At 36.0% G+C, this 19635-nt stretch overlaps 2 protein-coding genes and 1 long non-coding RNA gene across 3 annotated transcripts; all 3 read right to left on the bottom strand.

Moving 5' to 3' along the window:
* Nucleotides 1-2324: 2324 nt before the first annotated feature.
* LOC130591440 (uncharacterized) lies at nucleotides 2325-3771 on the bottom strand. Its single transcript, XM_057394761.1, has 2 exons — nucleotides 3529-3771; nucleotides 2325-3341 (listed from the first exon to the last, which is right to left on the bottom strand). The coding sequence occupies exons 1-2, from the start codon at nucleotides 3769-3771 to the stop codon at nucleotides 2325-2327; spliced, it is 1260 nt and encodes a 419-aa protein (XP_057250744.1).
* A 2916-nt stretch (nucleotides 3772-6687) lies between these two features.
* LOC130591439 (uncharacterized) lies at nucleotides 6688-7637 on the bottom strand. The gene is made up of 4 exons (XM_057394760.1): nucleotides 7576-7637; nucleotides 7341-7439; nucleotides 7134-7242; nucleotides 6688-7048 (listed from the first exon to the last, which is right to left on the bottom strand). The coding sequence occupies exons 1-4, from the start codon at nucleotides 7635-7637 to the stop codon at nucleotides 6953-6955; spliced, it is 366 nt and encodes a 121-aa protein (XP_057250743.1). The 3' UTR covers nucleotides 6688-6952.
* Nucleotides 7638-11637: 4000 nt separating this feature from the next.
* Nucleotides 11638-16339, bottom strand: LOC104893886 (uncharacterized). Its single transcript, XR_790161.4, has 2 exons — nucleotides 16124-16339; nucleotides 11638-12035 (listed from the first exon to the last, which is right to left on the bottom strand). It is a non-coding gene; the product is annotated as an uncharacterized LOC104893886 (long non-coding RNA).
* Nucleotides 16340-19635: the final 3296 nt, after the last annotated feature.

The raw sequence follows: 19635 nt of genomic DNA, 5'->3' as shown, positions 1-19635 counted from the left end.
AGGACTCTCGGCGGATTTCCTCCAACTCTTGCAACTGAAGCTTCCTATGGTCTCCGGCTCCATCAAAGCGCATATTCAATTGCTTGATTGCCCAATAAGCTCTATGCTCTAACTCCACAGGCAAATGACACGCTTTACCGAAAACCAACCGATATGGAGACATGCCAATAGGGGTCTTGTAGGCAGTCCGATAAGCCCACAATGCATCTTCAAGACGGGAACTCCAATCCTTGCGGGTGGATTCACGGTCTTTTCCAAATAGATTAACTTCCCTATTAGACACCTCGGCTTGACCATTTGTTTGAGGATGGTAGGGTGTTGAAACCTTGTGAGTAACTCCATACTTCCTCATCAAAGCTTCAATGGTCCGATTGCAAAAATGAGTGCCTTGATCACTAATCATAGCACGGGGTAACCAAACCGAGAAAAAATTTGTGACTTCACAAAACCTGCCACAACTTTAGCATCGTTAGTCTTGGTGGCCTTCGCTTCCACCCACTTGGAAACGTAGTCCACCGCAAGGAGAATATATAGATTTCCACTAGAGTTGGGAAATGGGCCCATGAAATCAATGCCCCACACATCGAAGATTTCACAATAGAGAAGAGAATTTTGGGGCATTTCATTCCGTTGGGAGATATTCCCAACTCTTTGAACTTGTCACAAACTTTACAAAAAATAGGCATCACGAAAAAGGCTTGGCCAAAAGAATCCACAATCAAGTACCTTTCGCCGTTCTCTTGGCCCCAAAATGCCCACCACATGCATGAGAATGACAAAATCAAGAATAGAGGCTACCTCACTTTCCGGAATGCATCTCCGGACAATTTGATCGGCACAATGTCTCCAAAGGTATGGATCTCCCAACATAGTATCTTGCATCACTTCGTAGCTTATCCTTTTGCACTTAGTAAACCTGGGGGGAAACTCATGAGAAACAAGAAAATTCACAATGTTAGCAAACCAAGGACGGACATCACGGATAGAAAACAAGGTTTCATCCGGAAACTCTCCAAGAATAGCCTCTTGAGAGTGGGGTTTGTCCTCATCATGGACAAGACGGCTCAAATGATCAGCCACAAGATTTTCAACTCCTTTCTTGTCTTTAATTTCCACCTCAAATTCACTAAGAGCAAAACCCACCGTATGAGGCGGGGTTTGGCTTCTTTCTTTGCCATCAAGTATCTAATAGCTGCGTGGTCGGTGTACAACAATGACCTTGGTCCCAAGCAAGTAGGACCGAAATTTTTCAATGCAAAAACAACAGCTAACATTTTTTTTCCGTGGTGGTATAGTTTCTTTGGGCCCCATTCAATGTCATAGATGCATAATGTATTACATGAGACGCTCTACCACTCTTTTGACCCAAAACAGCCCCCACGGCATAATCACTTGCATCACACATTATCTCAAAAGGGAGGACCAAATGGGGGCTTGAATGACAGGGGCAGAAGTAAGCTTCTCTTTTAAAGAGTCAAAGGCCTTCTTACAAGCATCATCAAACACAAAATCAACATCCTTTTGCAACAACTTGCACAAAGGAGAGGACACCTTAGAAAAATCTTTTATAAACCGCCGGTAAAAACCGGCATGACCAAGGAAAGACCTAATTTCACGTACACTAGTGGGGTAGGGAAGGGATTGAATCACATCGATCTTTGCTTTATCTACCTCTATCCCCCTAGATGAAACAACATGCCCCAACACTATGCCTTGCTCAACCATGAAATGACATTTCTCAGAATTCAACACAAGATGAGACTCAATACAACGTTTCAAGACAAGGGACAAATGGTACAAGCATTGGTCAAAAGAGTCACCATGAACGGTGAAATCATCCATGAAAACCTCTAGAAACTCCCCACAAAGTCAGAGAAAATACTTACCATACACCTTTGAAAGGTGGCAGGGGCATTACAAAGTCCAAAAGGCATGCGCCGATACGCAAAAGTGCCAAAGGGACATGTAAATGTTGTCTTTTCCTGGTCCTCTGGAGCAATGGGCACTTGAAAATAGCCTGAGTACCCATCAAGGAAACAATAGAAAGCCCTCCCTGCAAGTCGCTCAAGCATTTGGTCAATAAAAGGAAGGGGAAAATGATCATTTCTAGTTACCAATTCAAACGGCGATAATCAATACATACCCTCCACCCGGTTTGAGTTCGGGTGGTACCATTTCGCCATTTGCATTAGGATCACTGTGACACCACCTTTCTTTGGCACCACTTGCGTAGGACTTACCCATTTACTATCGGGATGGGGTAAATAATACCCATTTGACACAACTTTATTACCTCCTTCTTTACCACCTCCATCATGGGGGGTTCAAACGCCTTTGAGGTTGCTCACCGGCTTAGCTTCATCTTCCAACAAGATCCTATGCATACATGTGGATGGGCTAATGCCATGGATGTCGGCAATTGACCACCCAATCGCTGTCGAATGCTCCTTAAGCACCTCCACCAACTTGCTCTCTTGTTCCAAGGTCAACTTGTTGGAAATGATAACTGGCGAGGTCTCTTTCTCACCTAAGAAGACATATTTCAAATGCTCCGGTAGAGTTTTTAGCTCAACATCGGGGGCCTGCACAATAAAAGGAAGCGGTCTTGTGCTAGGCACAGTAAGTGGCATGGGCTTATAGTTTGAAGGATTCAAAGGAAGTTTGGAAAGCTCATTCAATTCAACAACAATTTTAAGCACATTATCTGGCAAACAAAACTCCAAAGAATCAGCATTCAAACTAAAGTCCAAAACACTTTGCAAATCATCATCACGTAAGACATCGAACACACCTTGAACACATGGCTCAAACACATCAATGGCACAGAGAGAGTGATCCTCAATGTTAGGGTACCTCATGGCATCATACATATTAAACTCAATGATTTGACCATCAAACTGCATGGCCAAAGAACCAGTGTCACAATCAATCTTGGTCTTAGCCGTTTTCAAGAACGGCCTTCCTAAAAGAATAGGGGCCGAATGCTTATCATGCTCCATATCAATCACATAAAAATCAGCAGGAAAAGTCAACTTATCAACTACCACAAGAACATCTTCAACTACACCTCTAGGAATGGAAGTGGATCTATCCGCAAGTTGGATAACAACATTGGTAGGAAGCAAATCACCAAGTGTCAAAGACTCATACAAAGAATAAGGAAGCACATTGATGGAGGCTCCTAAATCTAACATGGCCCTATCAATCTTAGTATCACCAAGAGTTATAGGAATAGTGAACATGCCCGGATCATCGCATTTCTTTGGCATTCTCTTTTGAAAAACAGCGGACACATGTTCACTAACCTTAACCGTTTGTTTTCCTTTAACATTACTTTTCCTCTTAATTGAACACATCTCTTTAACCACTTAGCATACAAAGGCACAGTCTTAATCAATTGCAACAAAGGAATATTCACATTACATTGGCTAAATGTTTCATAAATATCCTTAGATAAATCAAGCTTACGATTGTCCTTAAGTGCATCGGGAAAAGGGGGTGCGGTTTGTATTCCGGGAAAGATTTTACCTCTTGGTGAGAGCTAGGACTCACCACTTTTTCCACCTCTTTGGAAGGAGTAAGAACCTCCACCTCCTCATCTTCAACTCTTGTCTTCTCTTCCACAACCTTGCTCTTTTCGGATGCATGATCAAGAAGCTCCTTACCACTCCTTAATGTCACAGCACTCACATTCTTCTTGGGGTTCACCTCGGTTTGAGATGGCAATTTTCCAGAATTTTGGGCCTCAAGCCTATTCATGACACTAGACATTTGGCCCACTTGTGTTTCCAAGTTGTAAATGCTTGACTTGTCTCTTGTTGAAATTGCTCCATATTAGACTGCATGGTAGTCACATTCTTAGTCAAAGCTTTGATCATATCCTCTGTGGACATTGAGTTAGAGCTAGATGATTGCCCTTGAGGTTGATATGGTTGCTTGAATGGAGGAGGTCGATTTCCTTGTTGAAAATTTTGGTTCCCTTGAAAATTTTGATTCCCTTGCTTGTAACTGAAAGCCGGATGATCTCTCCACCCGGGATTGTATGAATTTGAATAGGGATCATACTTTCTATTCCTTGATATCCCAAAGCATTCACCTCTTGAGTGTCTTCTTGCAAGGTTGGGCAAGCATCGGTAGGATGACCGGTATTGGAACAAATTCCACAAGCTTTCACTTGTTGAGGTTTGTTACTTATCATAAATTGCCGGAACATATTCTTAAGGTCGGAAACCTCCGACTCCAAAGATGAATCAGAACTTGCAGCTTTAACACCCCGGGTAGCATTCCTCTTAGAATAGGTGCGAGAACTCTCAGCAAACTCACCTATGAGCTCCATGGCTTGTTGTGGGGTCTTGTTATCAATGTTACCCCCACAAGCAGCATTCACCATCCTTCTCTCATCTGGAAGGAGCCCAGCAACTAAGTACAACACAAGATCCTTCTTGGCAAAACCATGGTAAGGACAACAAGCAACGAGCCTCTTAAACCTCTCTAAGTAATCATAAAGAAGTTCATCATAACCTTGCTCAATGTTGCTAATGGCCCTCTTAAGCTCATTCAACTTGCTTGAAGGAAAGAACTTCTCCAAGAAAGTTGCTTCATCCCCCTCCATGTGTTGATACTGTTGGGGCTCAGATGATATAACCAATTGTTAGCCTTATCCTTCAATGAAAAAGGAAAGGCCTAAGTTTGATTTGATCCTCCGTAACACCCCTTGGCTGCATACTAGTACAAACAGCATGGAATTCCGCAAGATGTTTGATTGGATCCTCCCCATTTAAACCATGGAAGCTTGGCAGTAAATGAACAAGACCCGACTTCAGCTCAAAAGTAACATTCTCCCCAAACTCTGGATATTGAATGGCCAATGGTGCCTGGTCCAGATTAGGAGCAGAAAGCTCCCTCAATGTCGGATCAGCTCTAGGCGGCATCTCTTCTTCCTCAGTACCAAGATAATAAGGCAACTCACGGAAGTGATCCCGAATTTCCTTTCGCAACCGATAAAGCGTCCTTTCGATCTCTGAATCAAAAAACAAAGCTCCTTGATTAGTAGAACGGGTGTGAACCATATGAAAGGTTCACACACCAAAAATCAGAAACAAACACACAAATAAACAACCCAAACACGTTGCCTTCCCCGGCAACGGCGCCAAATTTGGCGAGGCCTAAGTCGTATCGGCTAACGCGCAAATAAATCAATACTACCCTACACAAACGTAGAATAAGGAAGTAAGGTTCGAATCCACGGAGAAGAAGGGTTTGGCAAGGTTAAACGTGTGTTGTGGTAACAATGGGGGGGGTTTCACTTAAAATATAACTAAGAAAGACTAAGCAAACGGTAATCAATAATAGACAAATACTTGGCAATCAATCTTAACAACCAATTCAAACTTTGATCATAGAACAACTCAATTCCTATAATTACTTGAATGACCTATTGCGAATCAACAGATTCAATCTCCTCTAACTTAGTGGTAAGATTAAGCGAGCGCTCTAATCCAATCCTTAACGGTTTAACAACCTAGTCCAAGCGTTCTAGATTCAATTAAAAATTAAAAACAACTAAGGAGATGTCAATAGGATAAACTTGCATTCACACAAGCGGTCAAACACAAGTTTATGAGATGATTCTTCTTGTGCACAACTATCCAAAAGCATGTGACAATTGAGCACAAAACTACCAATTCTAGATAATCTCAAAGCAGACAATTATCTAGATAGCAAAGATTGTAAAGAAACCACAAGTTAAATGATCAGATTAACTCAAAGTACAAAACAATCTAGCATAAAGAATAGAAGAATCATCAAACATTCAAGCAAATAAAAGGAAAAGATTGAACTCACAAAATGGATGAAGAGGTTGCTCCAATTGATTTACCAAGTTAGGAAATTAGTTCCTCATAATCCAAAATAATCACTACTATTTTTTCTTTCAATTGTTCTCTCTAAAAAAAACAGATGATAAAAACTGAATAACAACACCAAAAACTAACTAATGTTTTAATCCGCAAAACAGAGGAAACGAAGCGTCGTTTCCTTACTACAGGGGTCCGCGACCGCGGAGAATAGGTCCGCGCCCGCGGAGGTGGTCCGCGACCGCGGTGAAGTCGCGGAGTAGCTCACAGCGAATTCTTGTGATTTTCCTCCAAAATTCGCCGCGACCGCGGTCCCTAGCCCCGCGACCGCGGAGGCTGCCGGTACAAATTTCTCCTTCTTTCCTTGGATGCTTCCTCAATTGATTAACAAATTCTTCCCATTTTTGTTTCCTTGCCACTTAAATGCACTTTGTTGACTTGGCATTTTCTTCAATAGCACATTATTACAATTGGACCCTCTGATCAACATAAAAGAAAATAAAGAACTCAAATACCAATTGATGAGAAAGAGTACAAAATCATACCAAAATATGTTCAAGACCACACAAAAATAGCCAAATAAGTACTGAAAAATGCCATATGAACATGGCTATCATCTTATTTAACCTTTATATTTGTATATACGTCATGGCTACTGAAACAACAAAAGTGGATGACAACTACTTAATTTGCTATTTCTCCAGTAAGAACAGATACTGTAATTACTTGATGACAGTTTGTCCCCAACCCCTTACACTCTCAGAAGCAATAATTAGATATTTGTACATAGATATGCAAACAGAGGCTCACAAAATAATACTTAGAGGCTAAAGCTCTAGAATACATCCAAAAATTTATGACCATAAACATCCCTCTTGAAGAGATTGCATAGAGTACTAAAAACAGTAAACCATGAAACTAAACTTTGCATGAGAAAGTTGGTTTCCGCCATCCAAAAATCACCAGGAAATGATTCAACAAAACATGGAAACATTAGTTACTCAAAGCCCATTTAATCATAATATAATTATATACAAACAACAAACCTTAACCAATATGGAAGGCAAACAATTACAGTCCCAAATAGTCTAATAAGACTAAGATATTGAAAAAAAGATTGTTGCGTCAAGCTTGTTATCTGGTATAGTTTCTCCAAGCATGTTCAACAGAAACATGGGGGTAGAGTATGCAACCTGGACATGATTAGATTAATCAGCTCCAGAGATTGGCAATGAGGACAAAAATTCAGCGAACCTATTATTTCCAAGAAGTGCCTACCACATGTTCAACCTTGTTGGGGATGTGGAACGTGATCACGGCTGGGGAGCCCTGAAATAGACCTTTCACTCTTGGCTCCAACTCAACATAATGAGAAACGACAGCTCCACTATGAGAAACAAAAAAAAAAATAGCTCGACAAAATGAGCACATTCGTAACTTAGCATCTAGCATAAAACAAGAGAATGTTACTAAATCAATACTCACGCGTCAAGGCTATCCCACGATCTCGAAAAGTTGCCACCAACTACATCAAAGGAATCCATAGGCCAGGTCTTGTCCACAAGGCTCACATCATACACGGTGCTAGAAACATTTTTCAAACATAATGAAAATTAGACTTCTATTATGGAAAAATCAAAAGAGCTTCATTTAGGCATTCGATTGTTATTTGACACAAACAGGATTCAATATGTATCAAATGTTTCTATACTGCTATTACAGGCCAATAAAGACGAGCCAGGTGTTGAGGTTCTTCAACACTAGGTTCTGTCGCGGCTTCATCCGTTCATGTCAGAACAACTCCATTACTCCTTAATTAAAGTTGATGTTATGTATAATTACAGGTAATTTCAAATTTAAATTACGAAATAGTAAAACAACTATACTCACTCAATTGTCCCCTAATTTCTTAGAAGTAGCAATTCATTATCCTTCTTGAATTCTTTTTTTTATTAGTCGATCATCAATGCAATTGCTTCTCATAAACAACGTGTTGGAAAAGATCACAAATAATCTTGCAACGGAAATCATATTCGTTTTCCCTTTCATATATAAACAAAATAGGCTAACAATTATCTCTATGATATAATAAAACAAATCACAAAGTGTTTATAAAAAATAAACTAATATTCAATGGTATATCTCAAAATGTAATGTTTCTCTATATGTATAAACTATCTTACAATGTTACAATTTTTGAATAAATTAACTATCAATCTGATTACATATTTATAATCAGCCTATTACTAAGAAACTAATGATGCAAATTATCGCAATATAATTTGCCTATAAATGTTTCTTGATTTCTCACTTCTCTCCTTTTATTTCTCTTATTCTTTATTAATTACATATTCTCCAAATAAGGAGGAATTACCAACATATCTCCCCCTTTCGACTTATTATAAGATTTTTGATAAACCCGCTTCCCCTCGACATACATCAAGCTTTTGCATGGACAATACTTTGGTCATCAACAATATTCTACAAGTGATAAAGAAAAAGAAGAGATGGATAAAGTTCCTTATGCATCTGCAGTTCGTTGGTAGTTTGATATATGCTATGGTTTGTACAAGGCCTATTCAATAGGTGTTGTTAGTAGATTTCTCTCTATTCCAAAAAAAGAACACCAAGAAGCTTTCAAATGGATACTAAGGTATATACGTGACACGTCAAAAATGTGCATATGCTTTGGTCTAGGAGACCCTTTACACAGATGCAAATATGGCTAATGATATCGATTCGCGAAAGTCGGTATCTGATTACATGATGACTTTTTGCAAAAGTCAATATCAAGTTAAATGATGACTTTTGCAGGGGAAGTTATATCATGGCAATAGAGGTTACAAAAATGTGTTGATCAACAACAGAAGCCGAATATATTGTTGTGACAAAAGCTTGCAAAGAACTCTTGTGGATGAAGAGTTTTCTACAAGAGTTAGGAACTATACAAGAAAATTATAACCTAAAAAGTACTTTTAGAACCTAAAAAGTACTTTTAGAACCTAAAAAGTAAAACCTAATAAATAGCCTGACGCATGGCACAAACGCGCAGTACTTCTGCCCATAGTACGCGCATGACGCAACACTGATACAGTGATACTATAGCATACAAACAATAGATTTGCTTTCCGTAAATTGTGGAGCTATGATAAAACGCTAGCAGCTAGCGTTTTAATTTGTCAATAGGAGGACTCAAAAGCAAATAGAGGAGTGGGAAGGAATTTGGCAGAGAATAAAAAAAGCTAGCATCCATGTGTCAACATGTAATTAGCACACATGTCACAATATTGTTTATCCAAAACAAATTACTTTTTGCAATTTTTAAACTTGTATATCTCAAGAAATATATTTTAGAAAAAATAAAAAATATACCAATATTTATATATTTTTATTCTCTACAAAAAGTAATTTGTTTTGGATAAACGCTAGCTGCTAGCGTTTTCTCTGCCAAATAATATTTTACTATATTGTTGCGATTTTTGACAAAAACCGCAGCAATATCATTAAAAAATATTTAAAAAAAGTAAATAAGGCGTGTTAGGGTTCTTTTGTCCTCCTTTCATCTCTCTTGCGCCTCTTTCCCTTCAGATCTCATGGCTCTCTCCTTCTCTTTCCTCTCAGTCGTTCTCTCATCATCATCCCTCTTCTCTCTCATCTCTCTCTCTCATCTCTCTCTCTCATCTCTCTCTCTCATCTCTCTCTCTCATCCTCTCTTCCTCTCGACCACGATCGTTCGTCCGCCATTGTTTCAACAACAATCGTTCGTTCGCCAGTGCTTCAACCACGACCAACGTTCGTCCGCCAGAGCTCCAACCACGACCGTTTGTTCGTCCGCCAAATTCAGTAGCTGGTTCGTCGCTCGCAGACCCTTCGTCGTTCGCAGACCCTTCGTCGTCGCTCGCAGACCGTTCGACGGCTTAGGTCACCGATGGGTCGTTCGTTCATCTTCGTTCGTTCGTTCATCTTCGTCCTTCGCTCGATCTGTTTTGTTCCTTTTTTGCATTTTTTTTTCGTTCCTTTTTTTTCGTTTTTTTTTTCCTTTTTTAAGATCTGTAGGTAGAGATTTGGTTTTAGGATTTTTTTTATTTTTTTCGTTTTTTAGATGTGTATGTAGATTTTTTGTTTTAGTTTTTTATTTTTATTTTTTTAGATCAGTTTCTTATTTCTTTTTAATATCACTTTTGTTTTATTATATTTTTTGTAATTAGTTAGTTAGTTGTTTTTTTTTGGTATTATACTTTTGATTTTTTTATACTATGCCTAAAATATATTGTAATAATATATTTCAATTTGTATTGTTTATATTTTTAAATTTTGTATAATAATTTTTTGTCATTAGTTTCAATCAATAGTGTTTTATTTTCTTCTAGCCTTTTTGTCTTTCAAATTTGATGGCAAAATGCAAAAAACAAAATTTTTTTTTTTACCTGTACTAGTACCTATTGTCGCGGTTTTCCCAAAAAACCGCAGCAATATGCTTTATAAATTTGATATAAAATAAATATATTGCTGCGATTTTACCTAGAAACCGCAACAATATGTTCAAATATTGCTGCGGTTTTAAATCCCAATAATATATTAATTACTTATTGTTGCTCCTTTAGTTGCTGCGCGGCAAAAATCGTCGCAATAGGCCACTTAATGACCGCAACAATAAGCATTTATTCTACTAGTGAGGTTTGCCTGCTCGTGGACATAAGGAAAATGAAATTTCTTCTAATAGAGGTAACTTTGTTGAACTTCTGAAATTTCTTGCCTCAGAAAAAGAAGATGTTGCTAAAGTTGTTTTATATAATGCACGGGGTAACTACCAAATGACAGCTCCTTCAATTCAGAAGGATATTATTAATGCTTGTGCAACTGAGACAACTTAAGCAATTATGAAAGAACTTGATGGTGATTTTTTTACTATTCTTGCTGATGAGTCTGTGGATATATCTGATAAAGAACAATTGGCTTTATGTTTGCGATATGTTAATAAAAGAGGTGAGGTTATGGAGCGCTTTCTTGGTGTCGTACATGTTGCCAATACCACATCTTTGACTTTGAAAGAGGCAATTGAGTCACTTCTAATATGGAACACTCTCTCAGTTTTTCTGGAGTTCGAGGCCAAGGTTACGAAGGTGCTGCCAGCAATATGCAAGGTGCAATTAATGGCTTTAAAACTTTAATTCTAAACGAATCTCCATCTGCACGTTCATTGTTTTTCTCACCAACTTCAATTGACACTTGTTGCCGTCGTAAAGAAAGATGTTGATTGTAGGTGGCTATTTGTTGATGTGTTTGCACCTTTACTGAATTTTGTGGGTGGTTCACCTAAACGGAAATAATTTCTTTGAAAAACACAAGTTGAACATGTGGAAGCAACATTATCTTTAGGTGAACTTGAATCTGAAACTGACTTAAATCAGGAGCTTAGTTTGAGTAGACCAGGTGATACTCGTTGGGGTTCTTATTTTAAAATAATTTTGAATGTGCTTAATTTATACCCAACAATTCTTGAGTCACTTGATGCCATTGGAGATGTTTCTAATATTATTGACCGGAATCAAGCTGAGTCACTTACACACTTGCTGATGCCATTTGATTTTATTTTTGTGGCACATTTGACGAAGTGTACATTTGCGATTACAAATGAGTTGAACCTAACTTTACAAAGAAGTGATGAAGATATAGTGAACGCAATGAAAATGGTTGACGTAACTAAGATAAATTTGCAGAACTTGAGAAATGATGGATGGGATATTCACATGAGCAAAGTCACTTTGTTTGCGATTAAATATGGCATTGAGACTCCTGATATGGAGGAAAAGTATGTTCTCCCTGGCAGAAGGAAGTTTCGTGGAAATAGACCACAAGTGACAAATCTTCATCATTTTCGAATTGAAGTTTTCTTAAGTGTCATTGATCTACAATTAAAAGAACTTGAAAATAGGTTCAATGAGGTAAGCAAAGAATTACTTTTCTGTATGTCTTCTTTCAATCCCGCGAACCAGTTTTCCGCATTTGATATAGCAAAGTTACACGACTAGCAGAATTTCATCCTACTGAATTTTCAACTGTTGAACTTTCTTTTATGGAAGATTCACTTCAAAATATCATTGTTGACATTAGAAGTGATGCGATTACAATGTTTCAGGCCATATTTTTCTGATCGTCCTGGTCTTCCTGGTTTAATTTCTGCAAAAGAATGAATCGGTCAATGACAGTCCACAAAGTATCCAAATTCAGAAGGTAAAATCATAAATTATAGTTATATGATCATAGAACATCAAGAGGAGAATGCATGAAATATTAGCCAATCTGCAGGACAAACAACATAATTTGTTATAAGATACAGCAAACTGAGTACATGAACCAACATACAGCAAGAGGACGATGAATTTGACATTTGATGCTTGAGAATGATAAGGAGAAATAAAAATCTAAAACTAGAAGCATGCCATGACCAGGATAGCAAGTAATTAAGAAAAGGCAAGGACTTGCATCAACTGTTTCGATTGTAGAAATTCAGTTGCACTGGAAAAGAGACCAAATTTGATGTGCATAAATTGAAGTTTCTTAAATAGAAGAGGAAAGTATAAGCAGTTGAGCATCTGCAAATAAATGTGAAATCTTGCTCTTCTTATACCTTCTTATCTCCATGCAGAAAAGCAAAAATAAAAACCTTTTGCTCAAGTGGAACAATAGTTAACACATTAAAACAGAACTACAGAGCTCACATTCCACTGATCAATAAGAAGATCAATGATGCCAATTCATCCAAAATAGATCCCCAATTAATATTCTGCCCATAGTAGACGCGAAGCAGTCTAGTTCCAGTCAGCCAAAATGCCAGACTAAAGACGAGTTAGCTACCTACCAAGGACCTAAAGTATTCATCTTTTCCGTTAAGGACCTAAAGTAATTTTTTGCTCCCATAAGGGATCAACTCTAACGGACGTTAAGTATAATAGCTTAAACTAACAGCAAACCTAATAATGAAAAACACCAATTTGAAAAGAAAAAAAAAAAAACCTAAAGCTTCCTTTACACTTTTCTACTTGTGAGAAAAGATCAGTCACAAGAAGAGGAAAAATCACTTTCTTCATCAAAAGAAACTCATTCATCTCTGTTTTTATGTTCACCAAAGCAAATCTGTGAAGGTGAGAAAATTCAATTCCTTTGCTATCATATAATTTAATTTTTTTTTTTGTTTTTGCTTATATTTATGTTATCTCTTCTTGGATTAATTATTATCTTCTGCAAAAATTGTATGTCTGTGCCATTAAATTGACTGAAAAACATGACTAATGAGATGTTACCTTGTGCTTAGATTGAAAAAATTGATTTGGATTTTATCTTGGAAAATTTGGTGAGAAATTTGGAACTTTGCCGAAAGAAAGAGAATACCTAGACTTAAAACTAAAGCAAGTATGATACTCATGAATAAGATTGAAAGATAAAAGCAGGAAGTCAAATATGTTCTAGGATCCAACAAAAGCTTAAGACTTCTAAAGCTCATGCAAGAGGATGGGCAGCTTATTTGGATGGGAGATTCTCTTTTGGTGTGAGAGAAGGAGACACAAGTCAAATATCTTGTCAGCTTGTTGAATAGAACTTGTAGCTGCAATGTGTGGCAAGTTAGTGGCATTCCTTGCAATCATGTTGTAGCTGCAATATGGAAGAATAGTGATCTATCTGGCAGATTGGTTTCATAAGGGCAACTATTCAAAATCATATAAGTTTAATATAGAGCCTCTTAGTGGCCCCCTAGTGTGGCCAACATCACAATACTCCATACAACCAGCTCGTGTCAAAAACGTAAATGCTTGTAGACCAAAGAATTGGAGATTACAAGCTGGTGAGATTGTATGAGGGAGAAAAATAAGCAAGGTGGGGAGTGAAATGTCATGCACAAGATGTGGACAACAAGGTCATAACATCAGAACTTGTAAGAATGATCAAGATATACTACATTTTGCTCCAACTTAGAACGAAAAACAGCAGAAAATAAAGCCTTCCTACTCAACACTCACAAGTACATATGCACCAAAAAGGGATTGAAATATATACATATCCAAATGGATCTCAAAGACTTGCAAGTGTAAGCGTGAAATTCGGTTTGTAATTTTAATTGCATTAGTTTACTTTAGACTAAGTCCTTTAAACTTTTATTTTTAGGTGCAACCATTAAGGGGAGGTGTAGCTGTGTATAGTGATAATGAAGTGCATAACACCTCGCATTCCATCACCTCCAATCATGAAAGTGTTCCGAGCATGTCACAAAGTACCAGCGCCAGAACACCACGGTTCTCTGCCTCCACTTCCATAAACTATTATCAGGTAATTGTATGACTTGTTGAAAGTTATTCAATTAGTACATTAATTATATATCACTCATATATAAACTTTTTTTATTGCAAATATATGCAGGGAGGTGAACTCGATTATAACATCTGAAGATTTGGTGACTTTTGTTTTTTTAAAGGAGTGACTTTGGATGTTACTTGATGAAAAACTATATATTTTGAAGATTTAAGCCTCTGGTGTTTTTGTTTTTTTGGAGTAATATAATATGAGAAAATTATCTTGAAGATTTAGGCCTTTGTTTCTTGTTTGGATTTAGATATGGAATTAAAATCAATTATGAGAGACATGTTTAATGGAAATGTTGAATTTTATGAATTTTTGTTGCTCGTAACAGATTTGGAATATTCATAGCTTAATATTTTTGTTTTGTTTTTCAGAAAATTATAGCTTAATAGTTGATTTTTTTCTATTGAATTGATTTTTCTGTTCTTGGTGTTTAATAGCGTTAACAGTGTCAAGTTATGTTTTAAATAATCCCTTGGAGGAGCAACAAATTACTTTAGGTCCTTAACGGAAAAAAGATGAATACTTGAGGTCCTTGGAAGGTAATTAACTCGAACAAAGACTATCATGCAGCACAAGGCCTTGTTATAACTCATAAATGTCAATAGTGAATATAAAATGAGAATAAACAGGAAAGAGTCAATGAAGTTTGTGGAAGGAAATCGATACCACCACCAACCATGTTATCCCTACCCAAAAACTCGACACCATGAACCCGCTCTCACGGCCTATAAAATTGACACCACCACCATCAACACCATTGCCTATTAGCTATCATGGCCACACATACCAGTCCCTCATCTCCATAAATGCATCGCCATGTATGGAAACCATACTACCACCTCTACCTTTCCACAGCAGTACTACCACATAGACGATTTAATTTCTACAATACCATCACCCATTTGGTAAAATCAAATTATAGAGTGAAGCATGAAAAAAAAAACATAACTAACCTTCCTGATAAGAAAATTTCCAAAGTAGTGAGCTACCACGAGTCCATGACTATGGTCACGTTAGTTCAGAAGTTTTGACAGTTAAATAAAAACCATTACAAGATCAATAGAGACTGCGCTATGCCGCTACATGATAATAGTTGTCCTAAATATGGAGAGCAACGTGGTGATGGTGACAAGCATAAGCCATAATTGAAATTTGTTAAATGTCATGGAGGAAGATTGTAGGAGTAAGGTTTTGGGTGTTGGGGAGGAAAAAGGTATTATAGTACTCCTCAGTCTCCTCTTGATAGAAGTGGGTTGAAGAGGCCCTCGAAGCTCCATTGTCCAATTAAACACCCATTAGAACCTCTATAAATAAGAAAAACCCTCTTCAAAATCATCTGGTTTCCCTTAATTCTTTTCTTCTTTTCCCTTTCTTGATTCCTTTCCCTTTCTCTAGTATAACTGTTATATACTTCTGTGCAATGCAATATTGCAATGTATTATGGAGATGACTAACTGCAATGCTGCAACTAAGCACAACCCAAGTGCGATCGAAACAGTTGATTTTGCACTAAATAGCCAGCCAAGCTTATCTTCTAAGCCAACCACAACATTAATCAACTACTTCCTATTCAGTCCAATATTAGATCCACAAGTCTACAATCTACATTGTAAGCAAGTTTAATAGACCTACACAATCACCTACCTACCTAAATAAGAACCATCAGCATATTTTAATATCATACTAGGCCATTTTAAGTGATGCCACAAATACAATATATAATCCAAGTCTGGCGAAGATATTCAAAAGAACAGGGATGTCACAAGGCCCACAACCATGATTTGATTACGATATACTAACAATGAATCCATTCACAGTGACAAAAACCTAAGAGTAAATAGTATAATTCAAAGACTATCAATCTTAATGACAAAGAATGAGGAGTAAGAGGAGAGAGAAAGTAGAGTTACCGATTGAGCGTTGTGCCAAGAAAGACCTCGATAGACACTAGCGGAGAAAGTAGCAGTGAGATAGATGGTTGCCAAACCCAAGCTCGCCGTAAAACCCTTGAAAACCAAGTCTCCCACCTTGCTTCCTATTCCCATCTCTCTATTTCTTTACCAATTTTAGGAATTATTATTATTGGTACCAAAACGATACCCAATAGCTCTCCTTTTGTCCTATCATTTTTGTACATCCGACTCAAAGTGCGTTCATGCTAAACTTAAGTTGCGTTCTTTTCACCTTAATAAATTAAGTTTTAGGTTCAGTCCAGTTAAGTTCAGTTCAGTTTAGATAAATTTTAATTAGGTCCAATGAGTTCTAATAAGTTTCAATAAGTTCAAATCAAATGCAAAAAGTTTCAATCAGGTCTAATAAGGTACAATAAGTTCTAATCAGGTGCAATAAGTTTCTATAAGGTCTAATCAAGTCCAGCAAATTTCAATAAGGTCCAAATAGTCAATGATCAATAAATATTTGTATTATTGTCCATTATTTTATTATTCATATCACTTTAATTAGTTGGTTATGTTATTATTAGAATTTTAATTAAAGTAACACAATGATTATATAGTATTATACTTGTATTACTGTCTATTTTTTAATTAAATATTTGTATTATTGTCTATTATTTTATTATTCATATTACTATTAGCTGATTATGTTATTATTAATTTTTTGGTTTTCTAGCTACTAGTGCTTTATGAAATCAAAACAAGACTATTAGATATATTAGTGGTAAAAGTTATGTATAGGCAAGTATATAAATAATATTTTTTTTGTTAAATTTTTTATCATAAGAGATAATTAATAATAATAATTTTTTTAACGGGCTAATTTTAATAATTACTACTTCATAATAAATTTTGAGGGGTAGTATTTTACGTTAGGGGTAATATTTATGTTATTACTCATCAATTTTGTTTGTCTAATATGGTCAAATATGTTCCAGTTAGGTTCAATAAGGTCTAATTAATTTCAATTAGGTCCAATAAGGTTTAATAAGTTTCAATCACGGCCAATAAGGTCTAATAATTTTCAATCAGGTCAATAAGTTCTAATCAGGTTGAATCAGGTTCAATAAGTTGAATCAGGTCCAATCAGGTCCAATAAGTTCAGTTTAGGTTCAATAAGTTCGGTTCAGATAAGTTAAGATAAGTTTAGAGTCATTCAGGTGAAGAGAATGCACCCTTATTTGAACTGAATTTATTGGACCTGAACTAAATTGAACTGAACTTATTAGACCTGATCAAACATGATTGAAATTTATTGGACCTGATTGAAACAGATTGACATGATTGAAACTTATTAGACCTTATTGGACTTGATTGAAACTTATCTCTATTATATAAGGGAAGGAGGGGGGGAGCAATGGTGTCCTCTTTTGAAATGCCTATTTTGCCCCCCTTCCCATTCTAAATTACAAATTCACTTACAACTCAAAGGGGGCTTCAAGCAAAAATACCAAAAATAATATTATAACAATCACTCACAAGTCAACTAAAATCATAAAATTACATAATTTACGTTATGCAAATCACTAAAATGAGGAAACTTTATAAAAACTTAAAAATTCACTTACAAACTACAACCTATGAAAAAATTGACTTGAAATCAAAGTGTCCACTTTCTTTACAATTTCTGAAGTATTGTATTTAATTCAAAAATCAACTAAAAAATTATAATATTAGAAATCATAAATAAATTCAATAAAATTTCTATTTTGTTCATAGAATTTAACTTTGAAAAGTAAAAAAAAACAAAAAGAATGGTGAGAGACTTAAGTGACAGAAACTAAACCAATCAAATTTTACAACTAAAAACAATTATACTTTGTATGTCTAATGTTCAAATTTTGACTCTTGTACCGAAGAAAATCGAGTTTCTATTTCGAAAAAAATTCAAGCACGCATCGCATGCAAAAAATTCTAGTTGGACTTGATTGAAACTTATTAGACCTTATTGGACCTGATTGAAACTTATTAGACCTTACTGGAACTAATTGAACTTATTTGACCTTATTACTCAAAAAAATTGATGAGTAATAACATAAATATTACCCCTAACATAAATACTACCCCTCAAAATTTATGATGAAATAATAACTATTAAAATTTACCCTTTAAAAAAATAATTACTTCCTCCTTTTCATAATATTCGCTACACTTTCCATTGTGGGAAGTTTCACATTACTTGCTACACTTTCTTTTTGGGCAACTCTCTATCTCTGTCCTCTCACATGTGTCCCTTTTCTTTTTACTCACTACCTCTCTCTTCTCCGAAAATTACGTAGGAGTTCGTGAATAGAAAAGTGTAGCGGAGTAATATGAAACAGAGGAAGTATTATTAATTATCTCTTATGATAAACAATTTAACAAAAAAAAAACTATTTATATATTTGCATATACACAACTTTCACCACTAATATGTCTAATAGTCTTATTTTGATTTCATAAAGCACTAGTAGAAAATCAAAAGTTGATTAACATTTATTGCTAACAAGTGAAAAATTGTCACGTATGAAAAAATTAATAATAACATAATCGACTAATAGTAATATGAATAATAAAATAATAGATAATAGTACAAGCATTCAATAAAATAATAGACAATAGTACAAGTATAATACGACATACTCATTATGGTACTTTAAATAAAATTCTAATTATAATATAATCAGCTAATGGTGATCTGAATAATAAAATAATAAATAATAATACAAATATTTATTGATAATTGACTATATAAACCTTATTGGAACTTATTGGACTTGATTAGACCTGATTGAAACTTATTGCACCTAATTGAAACGTACTTATTGGACCTTATTAGACCTGATTGGAACTTATTGGATCTTATTAGACTTTATTGGAACTTACTATCCTGATTGGACCTCATTTAAACTTATCTGAATTGAACTAAACTGAACTGAATTTATCTAAATTAAATTGAACTTGTTTTACCTGAAACTTAATTTATTAAGGTGAAGAGAACACACCCTCAGAATTCTTGTATACTCATTTTTTTAAATCCTACTAAAATTTAGATGTCCTCAACTCCTTACTTTGTAAAAGACCTATATCACATCTGGACAATTTTAGTTTTGTTTCTTTGGCTAAGAACTGAAAACAACAATGAGGCCAAACTCGTAATCACAAAGAATGAGTGAGATGCATAAAATTGTAAATGAGTCCGGATTTTCTAGAGTTTTAATAAAACTCTACAAAGTAGAGTTGTATTTAAATCTTACATTTCAAAATTAAGGGTTCATATTGGTAGGAAGGAAAAACAATAAAAGGGTATATATATTATTGCGGGGCTGCGGGGGAGAGGGAGGAGGGGCTAGGGGGAGGGGGCTGACAGAGGAGGGTGGTGGGGCAGGATTAAGGTTAGGGTTAAGATTTAAATGATAAAATTATAAATAACGCTACCTTTAAATTAACGTCCGTTAGAAAAAGAAAATTTGGTGAACATGTTCAAG

The sequence above is a fragment of the Beta vulgaris genome, chromosome 5 (assembly GCF_026745355.1).
Source record: "Beta vulgaris subsp. vulgaris cultivar EL10 chromosome 5, EL10.2, whole genome shotgun sequence".
Lineage (NCBI taxonomy): Eukaryota > Viridiplantae > Streptophyta > Magnoliopsida > Caryophyllales > Amaranthaceae > Beta > Beta vulgaris.
Note: the sequence above shows the minus strand (reverse complement) of the source record. Positions and strands in the feature narration are given on the sequence as shown.

Excerpts from the sequence above, each read along its gene's own strand:
- LOC130591439 (XM_057394760.1), bottom strand. The coding sequence starts at position 7,637 with ATGAAGCCGCGACAGAACCTAGTGTTGAAGAACCTCAACACCTGGCTC. Across the intron at positions 7,243-7,340 it reads TCGTGGGATAGCCTTGACGC|TGGAGCTGTCGTTTCTCATT; the intron begins GTGAGTATTGAT and ends TGTTTCTCATAG. Across the intron at positions 7,049-7,133 it reads CCAACAAGGTTGAACATGTG|GTTGCATACTCTACCCCCAT; the intron begins GTAGGCACTTCT and ends AATCATGTCCAG.
- LOC130591440 (XM_057394761.1), bottom strand. The coding sequence starts at position 3,771 with ATGTCTAGTGTCATGAATAGGCTTGAGGCCCAAAATTCTGGAAAATTG. Across the intron at positions 3,342-3,528 it reads GTCCTAGCTCTCACCAAGAG|AGGAAAAGTAATGTTAAAGG; the intron begins GTAAAATCTTTC and ends TGTTCAATTAAG.